The following is a 19,066-nucleotide window of genomic DNA, read 5'->3' on the forward strand; positions in this document are numbered from 1 at the left end:
CATGCGGTCAGCACGACCCTTGGAGGGTTGGAGCCTGCTTATCACAGCGTCTCACTGCCAAGTGCCTGGACCAAGTTGGAAGTGGCGAGTGAGCAGTAGATAGGCACTTCAGGTCCGGGTGTCTGATTGTTGGACGTCTTTCTGACCGCCTTCGATCTGAATTTTTGATAGAAGGGGTATATCTCGCGGTCCATATGACTTCAAGACCTGCCAGAACTCATGGCCGGATCGTGCGTCCAACTTCTACCCTTGCATCCCTTACGATTGACTGGCGGGTGAATCTGAATCATCACGATTCACCCGGTGGGCGATCCGTTGGAAGAAATTGTTGAGTGAAGTATGGCGCGTCGCCTCTCGATGCTGCTGCAATGCCCACGTATCGTAGTGCTCCTCCCCCACCTCTTCCAGCAGCGACAGGAATCGGTCTTCCAAATCCCCAAAGTCCACGTTCAGATGTCCAGCCTCGGGGGCCGAAAGGAGCCCGCCACGGTAAAAGAATAGAGGCGCAAGCCGATCCAAACGCATCGCTGACCCTCGAAGCGGCCTATCCGGATGAGGGTCGCACTCCAGAGGCTCATCCTCCCGCGTCGGCCTGCTGAGATCCAGGGCTCCGAACCGCGTCAGTACGCGCTGCTCGTCAACCAGGTTCGGGATGTTCTCGCCGCGGTTGAAAGGCGTGAGGAGCAACTCTGGGACGCCGAGGCGCTTCCACTGCCCCCCGAAGGGGAAGGCGTCCCAGTACATGGGAAGGATACGCTGCCTGACCATCATATAGTTCTTTTCCCAGTCTATGAACTTGATGTTGAGGGTTCCTATGGCCTTGAGGGAGCCGAGGAGGCGCGCCACGTCGTTGGCCTTTGCCCAGTGACAGAGGAACGGCGCGTTCCACTGGCGCCAGAACTTTTCGGTGTCGAGGATGGGTTCACCTTGGCATCCTCGATTCTGGGGTATGTTAGTCGATATGATGTGACATGTTGAATCATGCTTGGATTCGGGACGATGAAGTTAGGCGGAAACGGAAATCAAGTGAGAGTGTCGTGAACTCGAAAACATACTAGTACACTTCGGATCTGGGTAGAAAGATAACGTACATTCTTGTCAATCATCATGAAGCGAAACCCGCTCGTCTTTCTAGGAACATGGTGTGGTGAATACCACGGCGCATCAGCCGGAAACCACGGCCCCCGAAACTCCACAAACACATTCTCAATCTTGTCCGCGTCTCGCAGCTCGTCGAACACGGGGTTATCCATATGATTAACATGAATATACCGCGGCGCCGGGAAATCCGCGCTCTTCACGCTATGCGACGCAGCGATGGTGATCCACTGGTCCTTGCGACATGTCGCCGTGATGCGGATGGTGAGGCAGGGTATCTCGCCCGCCTTGCTGCGGGGAAACAAGTGCGGCGCGAGTTCGCGGGCTGTTTGCTTGCAGGTGTTGATGAGGCCTAGGACGGGCTGCTCGTCGCAGTTGAATTCAAAGTCGACCGGGAGGGGCGCGGCGACGAGGGCCCAGATTGTGTTGCGGAGCTCTGGGGGGAGCTGGAGGAGGGGCGAGTTCTGGGTGGTGGAGGCCATGTTTTGCGTCTGGTGTCAACTTTGTTATCAAGATCTCAATTTGCTTTCCTCTCTGGCATGGAGATATTACAAGATGCAAATGAAGCATCGTCGTTTCACTCGTGAGTGAGCACTCAGCTTCGGTTGGGAGCAGATTGTGAAGGTCACGTGGCGGGCGGTCGCCTGCTGTTGAGTCACGTGGGGGCTCTGCTGCCTGGAGAGACGTCTCACAACCAACTTCAAGAGCCACAGCATTGCACTGACTTCATAGAACATCTGAAGACCTCTGTTTGTACAGACTGTTCAAACTTTGATTCGGACTTTTCTCGAACTTTTAGAGAAACCGTAGAAGTCAGACCGGATCGTGATGGACACCTGCCGTGTAGTTGCCAGTTGACTTGGACATCTCCCAAACGGCTTCTTTAACCTTGATAGTTGAAAACTGTCCTCAGTCTACCAAGGTGGACAAAAGGCTAGAGTTTAAAGTTTCCGATTTATTGTTATGGACGCGAAGATGGGGGTACTTTGGGTTTCTCATACACCTCTCAAGGACGGGGCATTACTTGCTAGATATCCTAAGCGCTCTCTGACCTCAACAACAATAATCTTCGGATCACCCCGATGTCGAAAACATATTCTCGCACTTTTTGACCCACAAATAATTCACTTTCTTCGATAACAAGATACTCAGACATCGCAAACATGGCCGAGACTTCTTTACTGGACAAATTACCGGGAGAAATCCGCAACAAGATATGGAAACTGATCTGCACCCCGCCACCATGCCCGCCAAACCGAGAGAGGTCCGGGCCGACAACAGGCATCCTCAGCTGCAGCAAACGCCTCTCGCAAGAATTCTCCTCGTTCCTCTTCCACCAAAACTCAAATGGTGAAATCCCGGATCTCACCATCGTCATCACGACTACGTGTCGAAGAGACGCCTGGCTATCGTTGGCAGTCGAGCCCGAGTGCACGGTGCCCGAAAATTGTATTCACTTCTACGAGCGTATCGACAAAGCGCGATGCTTCGACGTAAATGACATGGACAACCCGGTCTTTGATGTCCTCCGCGAAGCAAAACATATCAATATGGTTCACATCCGCTTCGACGGCCCCTGGCTCGTCAACGAGGCGCCACTGTATTCGCTGCCGGGGACGCGCAGAGCTCGGTTTGGAGAGGATCCGATTTACGATGCAGAAGCCTTCTGGCGGCAGTGGGATGTTCCGTTCCTTTGTCACTGGGCTAAGGCCCGGGACGTTGCTCGGCTACTCGGGTCGTTTCAGAGGATCGGGGAGATGGCGATACACTTCAATGATTGGCGTCGGGATAGTCGAAGGGACGGCAAAAAGTATTGGCATGCAATACCGTTCTACACTTCTATCAAGGACTCGGAGCTGAGGACTCCGATCAGGTTGTGGCGGCTGCTGATGAATTGCTTCTTGCAAGGGGATGGAGACGGAATGAATATGCTGAATCTGGGTTTCATTGAATGCGAGACCCGATTCGGCATCATTAAGTTTCCCACTAAAAATCAGCCTGAGGGAGAGCTGACCCTCGACGATGACCACGGCGATGGCTTGGCTGATCAACTAGTGGGGGTTGGGCCGATTGAGAAACCACAAACTCTTGAAGAAACCCCAAAACACCGTGTAAACCGTCTCTTCGCCGCGTTTACGTCGCTTTTGGAACAACAGAGCGACGACATTTACGATATTTGGGCCCTTCGAGAGCACCGAGCGGCGACATCGAATTCGTCGGCCAGGAACTTTTTCCATCGAATGCAACGTCAAGAAGGTACCCGATAGTTCAAGTTCAAGTAAGATAATAACAAGATCACAAGACTTTGTGAAGAATCGCGGTCTACGACCGGTATGAAGAGCATAAACAATACCGTGCATATATTTGGATACCCCCGTTTCCACGTGCACGATAGACAGTCCGCCTGCCTCGTTCAGGCATGCTATTCATGTCGCCAATCCTCATGCAGCGGTCACATCTACGTTTTCGGACTTCTACCCAGCGGACGAATCCGCGATAACCAATCCGACTTTCCTCATTGACGGGCACCCATGTCAGCTCCGCAGTACAAAGCGGACCGCAGCCCGGAATGCAACGTTGTTAAACCCGCTGTCATCCTTAGCTCGCTTACGTTCCACAACATCGCCTGGCTTGCATCAAGTCGTCTCCTCGTGATGCGGGGGGCATCGAGGGCTTGTAAAAACATCGTGGGAGAGGCAAATCGCAGCAGAGTTTAGAGAATTGCAACATTTCTGGGCTTTCATCTCACTTTTTTCGTGAAGATGAGTTTCATCCCTGAGGCTATCACGCCGACGTCCGTCCTGTCGTGGCAGTGTGCAGCTACGCTCCTTATCATATGGATTACCTATTGTCTAGGGCGCGCCATCTACAATGTCTCGCCTCTACACCCCCTCAGCAAGTTTCCTGGTCCCAAACTGGCTGCCGCTTCGTATGCTCCCGAGTGCTGGTACGATTTCGTGAAGAAGGGGCGGTATACCTATGAGATTGTCAAGATGCACCAAATCTACGGTACGTGATTCATGTTGTCGTGAGACTCAATTTCCCCCAGATACATCGGCTGATGGAGAATAATCTAGGACCCATAGTCCGTATTAACCCTGACGAGGTGCACTGCAACGACGTCCGCTTCACCGACGAAGTCTACGCCATCAACGGGAGAAAGAGGGACAAGCACATCCACCACATGATCAACCTACCAGACCCGTATAACTCTCACCAGCACTTCTCATGCCTTTAGCTTGCTTGCCTCTGACTCCCATCACAGCGCAACCTTCGCCACATTTGGCACGATCGACCACGATCTCCACCGCAGACGGCGAGCCGCCGTCGGCAAGTTCTTCTCCCGGCAGCAGATGCTCAAGCTCGAGCCGCAAGTCCACGCATCAGCGCAAAAGCTCTGCGACAAGCTTCTCTCATTTGCTGGTCCCGATGGCGAGGTCGTGCCTTTGCAAGACGCCTATAGCTGCTTTACGACGGATGTGATTACCGAGTACTGCTTTGGCGAGTCGTTTGGATTTCTTGAGCAAAAGGAGTGGACGCCTAATTATCGTTCGGCTGTTTATGGGGCACTGGTTCATACGTTCCTATTCAAGTTCTTTCCGTGGACGAAGATCGTTATGAATGCTGGGCCGTAGTAAGTGCAGTTGCATACCTGCAGGAGCGAGAGTCATCAATAACAGCTGACTTATCTAGTCTCAAGAATTACCTACCTAGGGACACGGCCATCTTCATCAATACCTACGCAGTAAGTTCACTCGGGTTCCTTGGTCAAAATGTATGAAAGAACTCCGAGAACGGCGATTGATAAATAAGCACCACAGACTGTCATCCCAGCCCTCGTAGAGAAGGCGAGAGACCGCAAAGTGACAGGCACAGATATATACCAACACTCGCCTAACGTCTTCGCCGCCTTATTCGACTCCGATCTCCCGCCCGAAGAAAAGACGGTTCCACGACTCACGTCCGAGGGTGCCATCATGATAACCGCAGGAACGGAAACAACAAGCTACACGCTTACAATGATCAGCTTTCACCTCCTGTCGAACCCCAAAATCTTGGAAAGGTTGACACAAGAGCTTCAAGGGGCGGTCAAGGATCCGAAGCATCTGCCAAACTGGCCGACGTTGGAAACATTGCCGTATCTGAATGCCGTCATCTCTGAGGGTCTACGGCTGGCGCCCGGGGGGTCGATGCGCACTGGCAGAGTCGCTACCGAGGAGGATCTCGTCTATCGCGGTAAATGGAGGCCAGAAGGGTCAGATGTCGATGTGGATGTGTGCCATGTCATTCCCCGCGGGTGGGCGGTTAGTATGAGCGCCATCATCTCACATCTCGATGAGAGGATGTTTCCGAACGCCAAGGAGTTTATACCAGAGCGGTGGATCGATGAGAACGGTCAGAGGAGGAGGGGGTTGGAAGCTGGGTTCATCCCCTTTTCCAAGGGAACGCGACAGTGTGTGGGAATGCCGTAAGTTTTTGACTACCCCTTGCGAATTCCTTGTTCACCTATACTGACCTTCTGCGTAGGCTCGCATACTCTGAGTTATATATCGCTTTGACTTCGTTGGTGCTGAGGGTCTTTCCGCGTATGAAGCTGTACGATACTACTTTGCGCGATGTTGAGTATGACCATGACTTGGGCGTGCCGATTCCCGCGACCGAGAACGGTGTGAAGGTTAAGATCATTTAGTCTGTTAGAATAATTGAGGATGAACTATCAAGTAAATATATTTGTTGAGCATGTAAGGTGAATCGCTCATGGACTTCCATTCCCACGGGCCAGTTGAGTGCAACCGCATCACCAAAGTGTCGATTGAACTTGGAAGCTCACAGTCTTTGTGATTCACTACCTAAATATAGCTAAATCCCATCTTCAACATTCACTCAATCCATCTCCCTGCATTTATCAAAACAAAGAACTGCAAGCTTGGCTTATTTCTCACAAACATTCTCCGCTCCGCCGTCTCTTTAACCGACTGTTCAAACTGAAATTTCCCAGTCTGTCTAACTTTCTTCATCATGAAGCTTAACGTTTGTGTTGTCGTGGGGTTGACTGCCATCTGTCAAGCCGAACAGCTCTCAGTAATCCCCATCAATGAGACGACATGTCACTCTCTTCCGAAGGCTTCTTCGATTGAAGTCATGCCTATAAATGTGACTACAGCTCACTCAACCCTCAAGCTTTCTTCAATTGGAGTCATTCCCATCGACGTGGTGACAGGCCACTCCCTCCTCAAACCCTCGCCAACCCAAGCCCCATCCAACTGCACATGCACGCATGAGGACACGAACAAACCAGCCACCGACAACCGCCCGGCTGAAGTCCCGTACTGGGGCTTCAAGCAAAGCTGCACCGAAATCCACGGCGACGGAGGCGAAGAAGCAGTTATTTGGGCCTGCTGCGACACGACCCACGGCTACGGCATCCAGAATCGGTTTCGTCTAGGCCAGTGCATCGAGAACGCGCGCGGGAAGCTAATCCCGCGCAAGAATGGGGGGTTCTGGCGCACGTGTGAGGATTGTGGACTCAAGGATCCAGAGAGGCCGACCGTGTATAGCTGCAAGTGCTGGCCTATGCCTAGGCATGGGGCGAAGCATGAGCGTGTGGAGGCTGAGATTGAGTTGGTAAGTCGCGGGAAAAGAGATTTTGAAAGTGTTGATGGGATGTTGGTGCTAATGATATGTGTAGAACGACTTTATCGGCAACGACCACGGCAAGTTGGTTTGCTTCGGCGTCAGGGAGCAGCGCTACTGGGGAAATTGCACCAATAACTTTCCTTGGAATAACTAGACTTCAAAGATAGCAGATAGATACACTGAGCCTACTTATCACGACTCATAAGCGTGAAAAACCTTTGCGATAATCTTCCAACCCCCATCAACCTTGATCAACGTGTGAAAGTCTGTGTAGGCCGGTCCATCGGGGGTGTTTTCCATGTCCACCTTGACGACGGCGGTCGTGGGCGTAATACCAATGACGTCGCAACGGGTCTTGAGGGACGCGCTTGTGCCGTATGTGTCGAAGAATGCCTGAAGGTTGGTGTACGAGCCTAACGAGAGCGTGCCGTCGGCCGGGATCCAGCCGGTCATTGTTGCGTCCTTGTGGAATGCAAGGTCGAGCAGGGCGCGATCTGCTTTTGCGACGCTGTCGACATAGAGTTGGACTGTCTTGATGACTTCGTCATATTCTGACGTTGAGATTGTCTTGATGTTTTTGGACATTGTTGAAGGCTGGTGTTTTGGATGTTTGAGGTTCGAGGACTTGGTCATCACACGGGGTGTAGTTAATTATTCAAGCCTTGGTGTTTGGGTCTGACTTCTGTACACCACTTGGCGTTTCTTTTAAATACCGGACGTAAAAACTGTATCTTCTTTCAGACTAGGTTTGCGCAACCAGCCGGAGGTGCTTTCAAATCAAGCTCCGTGGAATTCCACATAAGGTAATGTTCTTTTCATGCCAAGGAAAGCACCTTGATGGTACCACAACGAACCCCTCCGAGGCCGTGGAGCAGCTGCCGATTGTTTGGTGTTCATCCGCGGAAACCTGCCAAAACCGGAGAAGGACAAGAACCACCTCCACGACGTGCTAGAATACTTCAAACGATTGTCGGTACTTTCTAAGCTTAAGTTACAGGCAAAGGAATATTTCACTCGCTCGAGAGAATATATCTTGTGTAACTGCAGAGAGTTGCGAGATAGTGATTAATGGAAAAGGTTAAGAGATCAATGGGTGTTCTGACAATTAGGCGTGTCTACGGAAGCCCACAAAGCCTTGGAGGCCATGCAATGATTTGTACAAGTACCTCTCTCGCATCCCTCACTTGAATACCACACGGGCGGTCATACAATTTACGAGGATCATATGGCTTGGCAAGTTAATCCTTCTTCAAGAGAATCCATCAATGGCCACAGGTACCGGCAGAACGTCCAGACACATGGGCTAAGGTAATGTTAGATTAGGATCAAGACTTCTAGACCGGAATGGAAGGATCAAGACTTACGTCTGCATTCGGCGTTGAGACAGCAATCACTGCTTCCAACAGTACAATCGCCTGTTATACAAGTAATTTGTCGGCCAGGATGGGTCGAGGCCATCGTTATCTGCGATGGCACGAAGGAAACCTACCGCCAGCTGGCGTGCAAGCTAATAGAGGGAATCGAATTAGCAAGGGTTCAAAAACTCTAAAGATAGTGGATGAATCCTAGGTAGTTGCCAACTTACCCAGAGAAGATGCGACGAGAGCGCTCATAACCGCGAAGATGGAGAAAATGTTGACCTGCATGGTGTCCTAGGTTTCGTATTGAGTTTCTTGTCGAAGGCGGGTTGTAGGGCAAGTTGAGGTCAATAGCAAAGGCTCTTTACAAATATTTGTGATCCCGCTTACTACTAGAATCTTTACTTGGCAGACTAACCGCCCTACTTATAGATGTGAGAACTGCCATTTCTTCCGCATCCACATGTTCGGAAAGAGCGGACTTGAACATGCTCGTTAGAAGGCATTATGTTGACTCGAGTCATTGGTTCGTGATTTGACTTTCAAACGGGGTGGATAGCTTCATGATTCAGTGGACAAAGGTACTAGGGAGTCACGGAGGAAAGCGCAAGCATAATCGCGTATGGGCCAAAATCCCTGGGGTCTATTGGCGAATAACTGACCTCGGTCTCGCATTATTACTAGTGCGGACACAATGGCCTCGTCAGAATGGTGTGTAGAGTTTCAACCGCGTAATACGGGAAACCTTAATAGATGGAATTAGGCATTTGGACTAAGGTAATGGCACTTAGGGAGTACAATCTCACTGTGAAGCTCTAGGTACGGAGACTTAGTTGAGGATCTTGTCTGCAAATACAATCCCGATCGGGAACTATTTCCCGCCCGATTTAACATCTCGCTACATTTATGTGATCTCAACACCACTGGCGCCTATATATGCTTTGGCGAGAAATGAGAACGTCGTCTCTGGTGTCTCGGTAAGGTCTCTCAAACTTCGCCATAAAAACCAAGCGCTCCTGAGGACGGTCCTGAGCCATCCGAGATGGTCTTGCATATATTGTAAAAGAGCATCAACAATCAAAACTTTACAGCTTCAGATTCAAACTTGAGAAGATGCCGTAGTCCAAATTATAGTCATCATACTCACATCTTGCTGTTGTATTCGAAGTGTACATATAGTAAAATTCGCCGACAGCCTGGCATAAGGTAGATGAGTAAACACACAGCATACTAGCTTGAGTAAACACACTCCGCACTTTTATTTCTGAAGAGGGTTGGAAGCTAGCGTACAGACCAGTGGGTTGCAATTAAGACAACACGTCCAGACTACTCAATGTTACTTGACGAGCGATGCAGCCATTGTTTGGGAGAGATCCAAAATAATGGAATCGCAAGTTTGCCCACACGTCTCCTGGAATTATTAACTTTTTGAGTACTCCAGCTTCAGAACGATATCGACAAACACGTCTATAGGGGAGTACTTTGTGCAAAACATGTAGACGGAGGTGGGAACATATCATGTGAAATCTGGCACCGAGGTGAGAAAGGATTTATAAAGAGAAAACCATCATCTAGATACCACCAATACCTGATGTAGGGAAAAAGAAAAACAAAATATTGCACGACCTAGGGCGTGATGAAACAATTGGAGATGGAGGCGCGCCACGAGTTCATAAGGTACATGATCTGGTTAATGGCGGCGAGGATTTCATGACGCGAGCCAAAGAGGTGTACAGTTCAGTCATCCGACATACATATGTTGTGGATATTAAAGTTCTCGGCGCTTAAGAATCAAGAACCAAGAACTCCAAAATTTCCGTTATTAGTATACACCCGTATCTCCGATACTCAATCTTTCCGCACTTAAGCACCTTACTTTTCACGAGCGATCATGTTTTCCAATACCATTTCTTATTTTACTCATTACAATCCTAGCCTCGGCGTCTCAAAATACTTCCATCCTATTTTGTGACCTCGACAGGAACTACAACCAAAATACCCGAAAGTTCAACGAGATGGACCGCCAGTGTCCCCAGAGCAATGCACTGCTGTTGGTATCCCTATTACAGGGTAGTTGGTTCGAACCGTAGTTGACGAAGAGATTAATTAAACTATATGAATATCTACGTAGTAGGTATAAAAAGGAGGTTCTAACCGTAGGTTAGGCTGGCTATAATAATCGTAAATAGGGCCCCTAATTAGCCCCTGCGCAGTCGGCTATATACCGTAATTAAATTAGACTTCTAATTTAATACTAACTTTCTCTTTCTTTTATCGATTTAACTACCATAGTTAGAAATATAATTCGACCTCGGGCCTATTTATTAAGTCGTCTCCTTTTCCCCCTTTTCTCTACTTTTTTTATATAACCTATTCCTCTATTTATGTAATAACTTTTTTATTACTTATAAATTACTCTAATCCCTTATTTAGTACTATTTTTATAAAAGCGTTTGCGAGGTTATTTTTATTATTAATCTAACGGATCTCGAGTATTTCGCGCTTTTTATATAATTACTTAAGGGCTATAATATTAATTATAAGCCTTTTTTCCTTTATCGTTCTTAATTTAATAAGGTATTTATATAATAAGTAAGAATTAGTATAAATAACCGTTAGAATAGGTAAAAAGCTAATTCGATTAATAATCTTCTTTAGTATTATTAAAATTACGTAAGAGAGGTTAATACCGTTAACTATACCGTAAACCTCCGATATTAGTATACTTCTCGTTACTTACTTATTTTTAATTAATAAGTAGTAAATTATATTACTATATATAGTAAATTTGCTCTTATTTATATTCTCGTTAGCTAGGATAATAATATACCCTAATTGCGAAGTAAGGTTATTATTATTTATAAATAACTTATTAACGAAAATATAGAGCTTATTAATTATAAGGTTAATTAAGTAGTAAACGAGACCTTAATCGAGATTCGTTTATTACTACTTAAGCCGCTTATTAAGTACCTTAACGTCTCGTTCGGTTAGATCTATAGCTTATATTACTTTAATATAATTAAAAATTACTTTAGGCTAATAAATACTTATAATATATACCCCTCGCGTAAGCTTAGCCTTATACCGCTTTTTAATATTAGTTACGTTCGGATTAACGAGGTTAATCTTTTTACCCTACCCCTTTTATTAAAAAACGATAGTTTCCTTTTTAATTATAAAAATCCCGCTATTAAATACTAGGGGGGTATTTATTATAAGGACCTCTTTTAGCTTCGTTACGAAGCCCGCTTTCTAAAGCTCTTTATTCTCCTTTTTTATAAAATTAATATCGAATAGGCCTAATATATTATTAGTCTATATTTTAATAATCCTAAATTAGTCGCCTTCGTACTCCGTAACTAATAAGTACGGGTCGTACGTAGAGGTAACTATTAATAATTAATTAATATAAAAATTATAATAAGTAGCTTACTAATAAGTACCCGATTTTACGAGCCTATATAGTAGCTTAAGCACTTTAATAATCGTACTTTCTAAGTACTTACTAGCTATTTCCTTTGGTAAATAGGCTAGGATTTTCTTTATAAGCCCTGTGGCCGATTAGGTATATACCTAGGTAATATTATAGCTCTAAATCTTATATCCCTTCTTCTATAGTAATATTATTAGTACTATTATTAATCGTTAGCTATAGTACTATATAATAAGTAATTATATAAATAGCGTCGCCTTTTTAACGTTGCCGTACTCCTAAATTACGTATTTAAACTTCTCGTACGGCTAGGGTATTCCTTTCCCTTTAATCTTACGAACTATTCGTAATTTAAATATACGGAGGTTTATATATTTTTTTAAGTTATATAAAATAAATCGATAGACCCCTCGATTATAAAGAGTATTTACTTTAATAAGATCTAATCCCTTATACGGCTTTTTAGTAATTATAATTATACTTTTTTTACGTAGTTTAACCGCTAGCTCGAAATCGGCTTTCTCTTTTACTATATAAAAAGTATTAATTACCTCGTTATTAGTAATAAATTACCGCGTTAGGGCTTACCGTCGTAGTCTTTTATAACGTCTCGCTAGTAGTATTAGTACCCTTTTAGTAATTTCCTCTTCCTTATCGTTTATTAATACTACTACGACGATTTCGTTAAAAATAATTTCCTATACCTCTACTACGGGTTATATAGTTTCCCCTAGCTCTTCTTCTTTTTATAAGTTAAAAATTACCTCGTTAGGATCTATATAGTACGGTTTAACTATTATAATTAATATTTTAAGAGGCTAGTTACGATCTCTTATAACTATATAAGAGCGCTCGTTAACGGAAATTAACTTATATAGCCTAGCCTATTATTAAGTAATTTCGCGCTATACTTATATATCTAAATTTAGTAGTATATTTAAATTATTCCTTATATCGGGCCTATTATGCGTAGTAATTACCTCGTTAACTTACTTTTTTATACTTACTTCGCGCAGTACCTATATTACTTTTTTAACTACTTAGGCTCGTTAACTTATGCTTAGTAATAATAATAAGGCTAAGGTCGTTCTTAAATATACTCTAAATACTAATAGCGTTAATATAAGTCCGTTAGGCCCCATAATATCGTTATAGTATTTAAGTACTATCTAGAAGTATTCGTCGTTAGTAAAATCCGGATTTTCCTTTTTAATAATTCTAAACGCCCTTTTTAACTACTAGTATACCCTTTTTACCTTTTTAATACTATAGTACGCTTTAACGAGTACAACTTTTAGTTATATACCGTAAGCCGTCGCATTATCCCTAAATTTTACTAACTTAAAGCTAGTACTAGCGTCGGTTCTAATACTATTTAGTAGTCCTTAATATATATTAATCTAGCTTTTTCGCAGGGCTACCTATACTATTTTTACTTATAGATCCCGGAGGAATTGCCCTATTTAAAAGGATATAGTTACGTCGATTATATATAGTACTAGCCGACTATTTAAATAAAAAATATTAATAACGATTTCCTAGTCAAAGTTAAGCTTATTACGTAATTTAAATTTAAATTTACGTAGGCTCTGCGCATTTATTTAATATTAATAACATACTTTTATTAACTACTTTAGTGCCCCTATTTTAATATTATTATTATTTAATTACTTTAAGAAGTTATATAGCCTCGTAACTAACGGGTACCTAAATCTCTAATATAATCTTCTAAGCTCACTTTCCGTTAAGTAATTAATCAACTTCGTATTATTAATAAGCTTTATAAACGTATACCCCTATTATCGTTCGACTATTTCGAAGTGCTTATTATTAGAGATTCTATTCCTCGTATTATTAAATATAATACTTAGTTAATCTATATTTTTTAAATATAAGAGAAATGGGGTATTAACGAGTAAAATATAAAAAGTTATCGTTCTGAAGTATATCTCTATTTTTATTATACTTAGGGCGACGATTTCCTTACCTAAGCTAAAACTAATCTTCGTAATACCCGCCGTCGACGTATTAAGCATTACTAGCGCGATCTTTTATAGCGCTTAGAATTACCCTTTTCCTCTAGTTAACTATTATAATACCCTAGTATTTAGGATAATCCTATAGAAATCGTCTAGGCCGTACCTTTTGCTTATATAAAATACTTATATAAGCTTAGTATTCGAGGGATCTAAGTAGTATAAAAAGGACCCCTCTAGCTACCCCTAGATTTACTTAGTACTATATTCCTTTTCTTTAGATATTAAAAGAGATAGCGTTTTTTTTTTAATTATTAAGAGAATAGGCTTCGGCCCTATTAAATTTACCCTTTTAGCCGCCTCTATATTTATTATCTAAGGGACCTTCCCTTATTATCCATAAATAAAAGCCTACTTATTAAGAGCTTTTATTACCCTCTATTCGTTTAGCCTCGTATATCCTCTAGAGGCTAACGGGGCGAAAAAAGAGTAGTTAATATCGTCGATTTTGTTATAATCTAATTCGTTAGTATAGGGAGTAATGTCACGAAAGGGAACTCGAGGCAGGTCGGAACGCTGCTATATTGACCTAATTAACTAAAGACTTAACGTGAAGAAGGAAAAAACAGAACAGTGGGCAGAAGCTAGCAGGCTGGCCCTTTGGGCCTAGCGGTCTAGCTCGTTACGTAACTACTAAGAGCTTAGCCTCGCAGCCTAAGGCTGAGCCACAGGGCTTACAGGGCCCTAGTACTTACTACCGTGACATTACCCCCCCCTCTATACTAAAGGGCGCTATTCGTAGTACTAAAAAAATAAACCTCTAAATTACCTCTTATTTTAGCGAATTTATAGTTATAATTACTATTATTATATTATTATCCTCCTTTAGTAATAGTAAATTACTAGCTACGGCAGCTTTTATTTATATATTTAGGTTCTGTAGCGGGCCCTTAGTAGTTAAGTATTAGTAATAGAATACCTAGAGCGCCGTTAGTATATATTTAAAGCTCTTTACGTTATACTAAGTCGGATCCGTATTATACCCTTTTTAGTCTACTTAATACTATAGTTTTCTTTTATATAAGCGTAATTTAACGACCTCCGAGACCTCGTACTTTAGTTCGCCGTCGTTATTAGTAATTAGTAATAATAAGTCTTAGTTCTACCTAGGTAATAAGTTATTAGCGGCCTTTCTTAGCTTACTTAGGTAAAAAACCGGGTATACCCGGCTACTTATTAATAGTTTTATAATTTATATACCCCCTTATTTAGTATTAATAATAGGCTATAGCCCGGCCTATAGCTATTATAGTTTATTTACGTCGGCGGACTTTTAATACGAGGTATTAATAAAGACCCGGTTTTTTAGCTTTAAGTCGTCCGGGCGCTAGTAGTAGTTAATATACTTTTTATATTATACCTAAGTAACCTTTATATTACCCCTAGCGGTCTCCTAGGCCTCGTATATCCCCTAGGCTATATACTACGCGTCGGTACGATTTAGCTTTTTTTTTTATAAAGCTAAATTAGTAGGTTTATTTAGATTAGTTAAAAAAGAGCCGTAGTTAATAACCGAATTCTATTTCGTATAGTAATAGCCCTATAGTCTTACTAAGCTAGGTAGTATAAGTAAAATTAACTATAGGTAGTATATTGCTCTAGTTATCTTAGTATTAGTTAATTAGTAGTTTTAATTACTATAGGATATATTAGTTTAGTACTTCTATTTAGCTATCTATTTAGGGGTAGTCGGCCGTTAATAGCTATAGCTTAACCCCGTAGATCTTATAGAGTTCCCTTTAGAAGTCGGAGATAAATTAAAGGCCTCGGTTTAATATAATAGTCTTTAGTAAGCCGAAGATAGGTAGTACCTATTTATAAAATATTTAGCTTATATCTTTTATTATAGTAGTTTTATAATAAGGAATAGATATCGCCCTTTTACTCAGGCGGTTTATTACTACTTAAATATTATTAAATCCTTTTTAATTAGTAGGGATAGTTATAAAGTTGGTAGAAATATATTACTACGGGTAGTTAAGTATTAAAAGCAGCCTTAGCTCCCCTAGGGGCTTGTTACGCGGCTTTTATAATCGGTAGTAAGTATAGTAGTTCCGTACGTATTAGTAAGTATTTACCGTTAGGCCCGGCTAGTAGTATTACTATTTAATTATTTTTATAACCTTATTACACCCTAGGTAGGCGAGGAGCTTTTACTCGTAGACCTCGCGGATAATTATAATACGAAGGTTCTCTTTTTCGGGTATTACGAGCTTCCTATTTATTACTAATAATCCGTTATTTTAAATAAACTAGCGCTCGCGCCCTTTAGCTATTAGCGCTCGTATTAGTATAAGGGACGCTATAATAAGGTTTTTATTAAGCTTTAAAATCTTCTCTACTAGTAAATACCCCTAGAGCTCGTTTTTTAATAAGAGCGAGCTAATTATAAGTTATAATTAACTAACTACGGCGCTTAATAGCGCCCATAGCTCCGCTATAATATTAGGGGATAGTAGTCCTAATAATAAGAGGACTTAGGTCCTATTAGCCTCTTTTAGTACTTACTAAGTACGGATATCCTCTATTTTCCGTAATAAGGCGTTAGCTAGTACGTTCTCTTTCTCTAAATAATAATAAATCTAAAAGTTAAAGTCCGCTAGCGTGCTAGCTTAGTAAGCTTATTATAAGTTAAGTAAGTACTTAGTTATAAAGAATAGTAGTAGCTAATAGTTTATAATAACGTTAAACTTATATTTATAGTTTATAAGCTCTGTGCGCTATTCCTTTAGGTATAGTATTATTATTAGTATTTTTTTATTATAAATAGCGTAATTAAGCTCTGCGCTACTTATTATTTTTAAATAAAAGGCTATTAAGTACTATAACCTGTTATTTTTTTATTATTATAATAGCGCTCCGGCGCATATTAAGTTAGAAATATTAGTTTCTAACTACGTTAGTAGCTTTAGCTTAAAATAATAAAGGATTAGCGCCGACGTTAGTACTAGCTTTATAGCTTTAAAGGCCGTCTTATAGTCGGCGCTAAAGTTAAAAAGAACTCCCTTACTTATTAGTTTTATAAGGGGCCTAGCTAAGTAGCCGTAATTCCTTATAAATCTCTTATAGAAGTTATAGAACCCGAGGAAAGACTAGATACCCTTAAGTAATATAAGTAGCTTTTAGTCTCTAATTATAAAGACTTTCTCTTTATTAAGTTATATACCTTTTATAAAAACTACGAAGCCTAAGTACTTTATAAAAATAACGCTAAATTTATACTTCTTAATATCCGCTTATAAGCCTACTTTTTATAAGTAGTCTAGTACTTTAGTAACGTGCTCTTAGTACTAAAGGGGGTCGTTTAAAAAGATTAGGATATTATTTATATATATTATATAGAAGTCGTCTAGGTACTCTATTAGTATCTTGTTTATATATCGTTAGTACGTAGTAAGCCCGTTATAGAGCCCGAAGGGTATTACCCTATACTTATATACCCTATAGCGGGTTCTAAACGTCGTTAAGTCCTCGGAGGCTAGGTCGAGGTAAATATAGTAAAAGGCCTGCTTAATATTTAGTTTAATAAATACTTTTACCCTACTTAGCCGCGCGAGGGTCTTGTTAATAAGTAGTAATAAGTAGCGGTCTTTTTTTATAACCTTATTTAGTTTATAAAAATTAATATAGAAGCGTAGACTGTTATTATACTTTTTTATAAATAGCGTCGGCGACGTAAAAGGAGTATTACTTAGCTCGATAAATCCCTTTTATAAGTACTTTAATAAATAGGCTTTTATAGCCTTTAGCTCCGGTACTAACTACTTATATAGAGGGTAGTAGGTTAGTTTCTTTTTATTACTATTTAGGAGCTCGATTTTATAATTATATAGCTTATAAAATATAAGTATATCGCTAGCTGCTTTACTAAAAACGTCGGTTTAGGGCCGTAAGTACTTTAATAAGTTAGTTATTATAAAGTTATAAGTAACTTAGTCGTCGTTATATAAAGGGTCTACCTCCTCTTTCTTATCCTCTATAATACGGTCTAGCTTATAGAGTAATATAGAGCTTATTTTAACGTCGTTCTACCTTAAGTTTCTTTTAAATACGGGAGCACTAATAAAAGTAATATTTATTTATAACGCTACTAAGTATAGTTTCCGCTATTTAACCCTCTTTATAGGGGTAATAGTAGTGCCGTTAAGGGCGCGTTTTATTTTTTTTATATCCTTAGCCTCGTTTAACTACTATATCTAACGGGCTATTATTTTTAATAAGTATAATAATATCCTAATCGGTATACCCTTTACCCGCTATTACTAAAGCTTTCGGTTATAGCGGGCCATATTTATTTTAAATAGGTCCTATTAATAGTCGGCGTCGATTTAGTATTATATATCGATAACTTTTGGGGTATATAGGTCCTCGATATCCCTAATAATAGTAGTGGGCGTCCTTTATAGTAGTAGGTCCTTAGGCTATATTAGCCGTTAGCGGCGAATATTAGGGTTTACCCCGTAGTATTCGAACTACTTCCGCCCTAGGATTAGGTCGTAGCGGCCCGTATTAAGCTAAAAGAGGGGTGCTTTTAAAAGGACTTATTAATTAATATATAAATTAGCGGTCTATACTACGCTAATATTGTTTAATTACTTTTTATTAAACTTAATAATAGGGATTAGGCATAGTAATTTATAAAATAGGGCCGCGCAGAACTGTTATAATAAAGGGGTTATGCGGTTATTTATAAATCCGTACTTATTAGCTCCCGTATTAAGTAAGGCTCTTAGGCAAATTCTATATTTATTAAATATTAATATAAGCTCTATTTTAAGGGGCTAACCCCCTACGAGATCTTATAAGTTTACTAAATTAATTGCTAATTTTTTATCCTTTTTATATATATCCCCTAGCTAGGAGTTTACTTTTACTAAGGGGTTTAGTTTTCTAAACCCGACTCTATCTTAGCAGGGCCCGTAGTAGCGTTAATAGCAGCTATAGTAGTCTTTAGCTTCTTAAGGCAGTCCTTAAAAATATATTTAATATTATTATAAACGAAGTAAGCGCTACTATCCTTAAGCTTTTAATATAAGGCTTTAGGGATCGTTTTATAAGTAAAGGTACGACCTCGGTCCTATTTAGTACCTCTAGTACTTTTATTATTTCCGCTACTTTTATTACTTCTACCTAAAGTTTAATAAGTCTAGCTAAAAACTTTAACCGCGCGGTCCTTTATAAAAAGGGGCTATATTACGTTAACTAGCTAGGTAACGTACTTAATATACTTTTAAAAAGTAGCCGTATTATCTAAGTATTTTAATATAACTTAGTTATGAAAATATATAAGTAGTTTATTATAAAAACGGCGCTTTTATTAGGACTTTAGAAGCTTATTAATACGCACGAGCTTAGTAAATATAGAGCGCTTTTAGTAGACGTCTTTAAACGTAATTATAAATACGTCTAGCTTATAACTAGCGTCGTCTATAGTAATTAGGCTAATATAAGCCGACTTAAGCTCGTAAAGTAGCTACTCGGCCGTAATAATCTCGTTAAAA

General features: G+C 41.4%; 5 protein-coding genes across 5 annotated transcripts; 1 reads left to right on the forward strand and 4 right to left on the reverse strand.

Moving 5' to 3' along the window:
* Nucleotides 1-41: 41 nt before the first annotated feature.
* On the reverse strand, nt 42-1,580 carry CLUP02_07410 (uncharacterized protein; the record flags this gene model as incomplete). The annotated part of the gene is made up of 3 exons (XM_049286405.1): nt 42-156; nt 263-942; nt 1,092-1,580. 3 exons carry the CDS (start codon nt 1,578-1,580, stop codon nt 42-44), a joined length of 1,284 nt encoding a protein of 427 aa, XP_049143548.1.
* A 681-nt stretch (nt 1,581-2,261) lies between these two features.
* On the forward strand, nt 2,262-6,889 carry CLUP02_07411 (trichodiene oxygenase; the record flags this gene model as incomplete). Its single annotated transcript, XM_049286406.1, has 13 exons — nt 2,262-3,354; nt 3,412-3,560; nt 3,645-3,785; nt 3,861-4,107; nt 4,185-4,302; nt 4,364-4,732; nt 4,792-4,847; nt 4,933-5,551; nt 5,626-5,767; nt 5,906-5,936; nt 6,025-6,096; nt 6,167-6,723; nt 6,788-6,889. 13 exons carry the CDS (start codon nt 2,262-2,264, stop codon nt 6,887-6,889), a joined length of 3,696 nt encoding a protein of 1,231 aa, XP_049143549.1.
* A 38-nt stretch (nt 6,890-6,927) lies between these two features.
* On the reverse strand, nt 6,928-7,320 carry CLUP02_07412 (uncharacterized protein; the record flags this gene model as incomplete). Its single annotated transcript, XM_049286407.1, has 1 exon — nt 6,928-7,320. The coding sequence occupies one exon, from the start codon at nt 7,318-7,320 to the stop codon at nt 6,928-6,930; it is 393 nt and encodes a 130-aa protein (XP_049143550.1).
* An 805-nt stretch (nt 7,321-8,125) lies between these two features.
* CLUP02_07413 (uncharacterized protein) lies at nt 8,126-8,381 on the reverse strand (the record flags this gene model as incomplete). The annotated part of the gene is made up of 2 exons (XM_049286408.1): nt 8,126-8,220; nt 8,321-8,381. The coding sequence occupies 2 exons, from the start codon at nt 8,379-8,381 to the stop codon at nt 8,126-8,128; spliced, it is 156 nt and encodes a 51-aa protein (XP_049143551.1).
* Nucleotides 8,382-13,400: 5,019 nt separating this feature from the next.
* Nucleotides 13,401-13,565, reverse strand: CLUP02_07414 (uncharacterized protein; the record flags this gene model as incomplete). Its single annotated transcript, XM_049286409.1, has 1 exon — nt 13,401-13,565. The coding sequence occupies one exon, from the start codon at nt 13,563-13,565 to the stop codon at nt 13,401-13,403; it is 165 nt and encodes a 54-aa protein (XP_049143552.1).
* Between the last annotated feature and the right edge of the window lie 5,501 nt (nt 13,566-19,066).

This window comes from Colletotrichum lupini, chromosome 4, assembly GCF_023278565.1.
Source record: "Colletotrichum lupini chromosome 4, complete sequence".
Taxonomy (NCBI): domain Eukaryota; kingdom Fungi; phylum Ascomycota; class Sordariomycetes; order Glomerellales; family Glomerellaceae; genus Colletotrichum; species Colletotrichum lupini.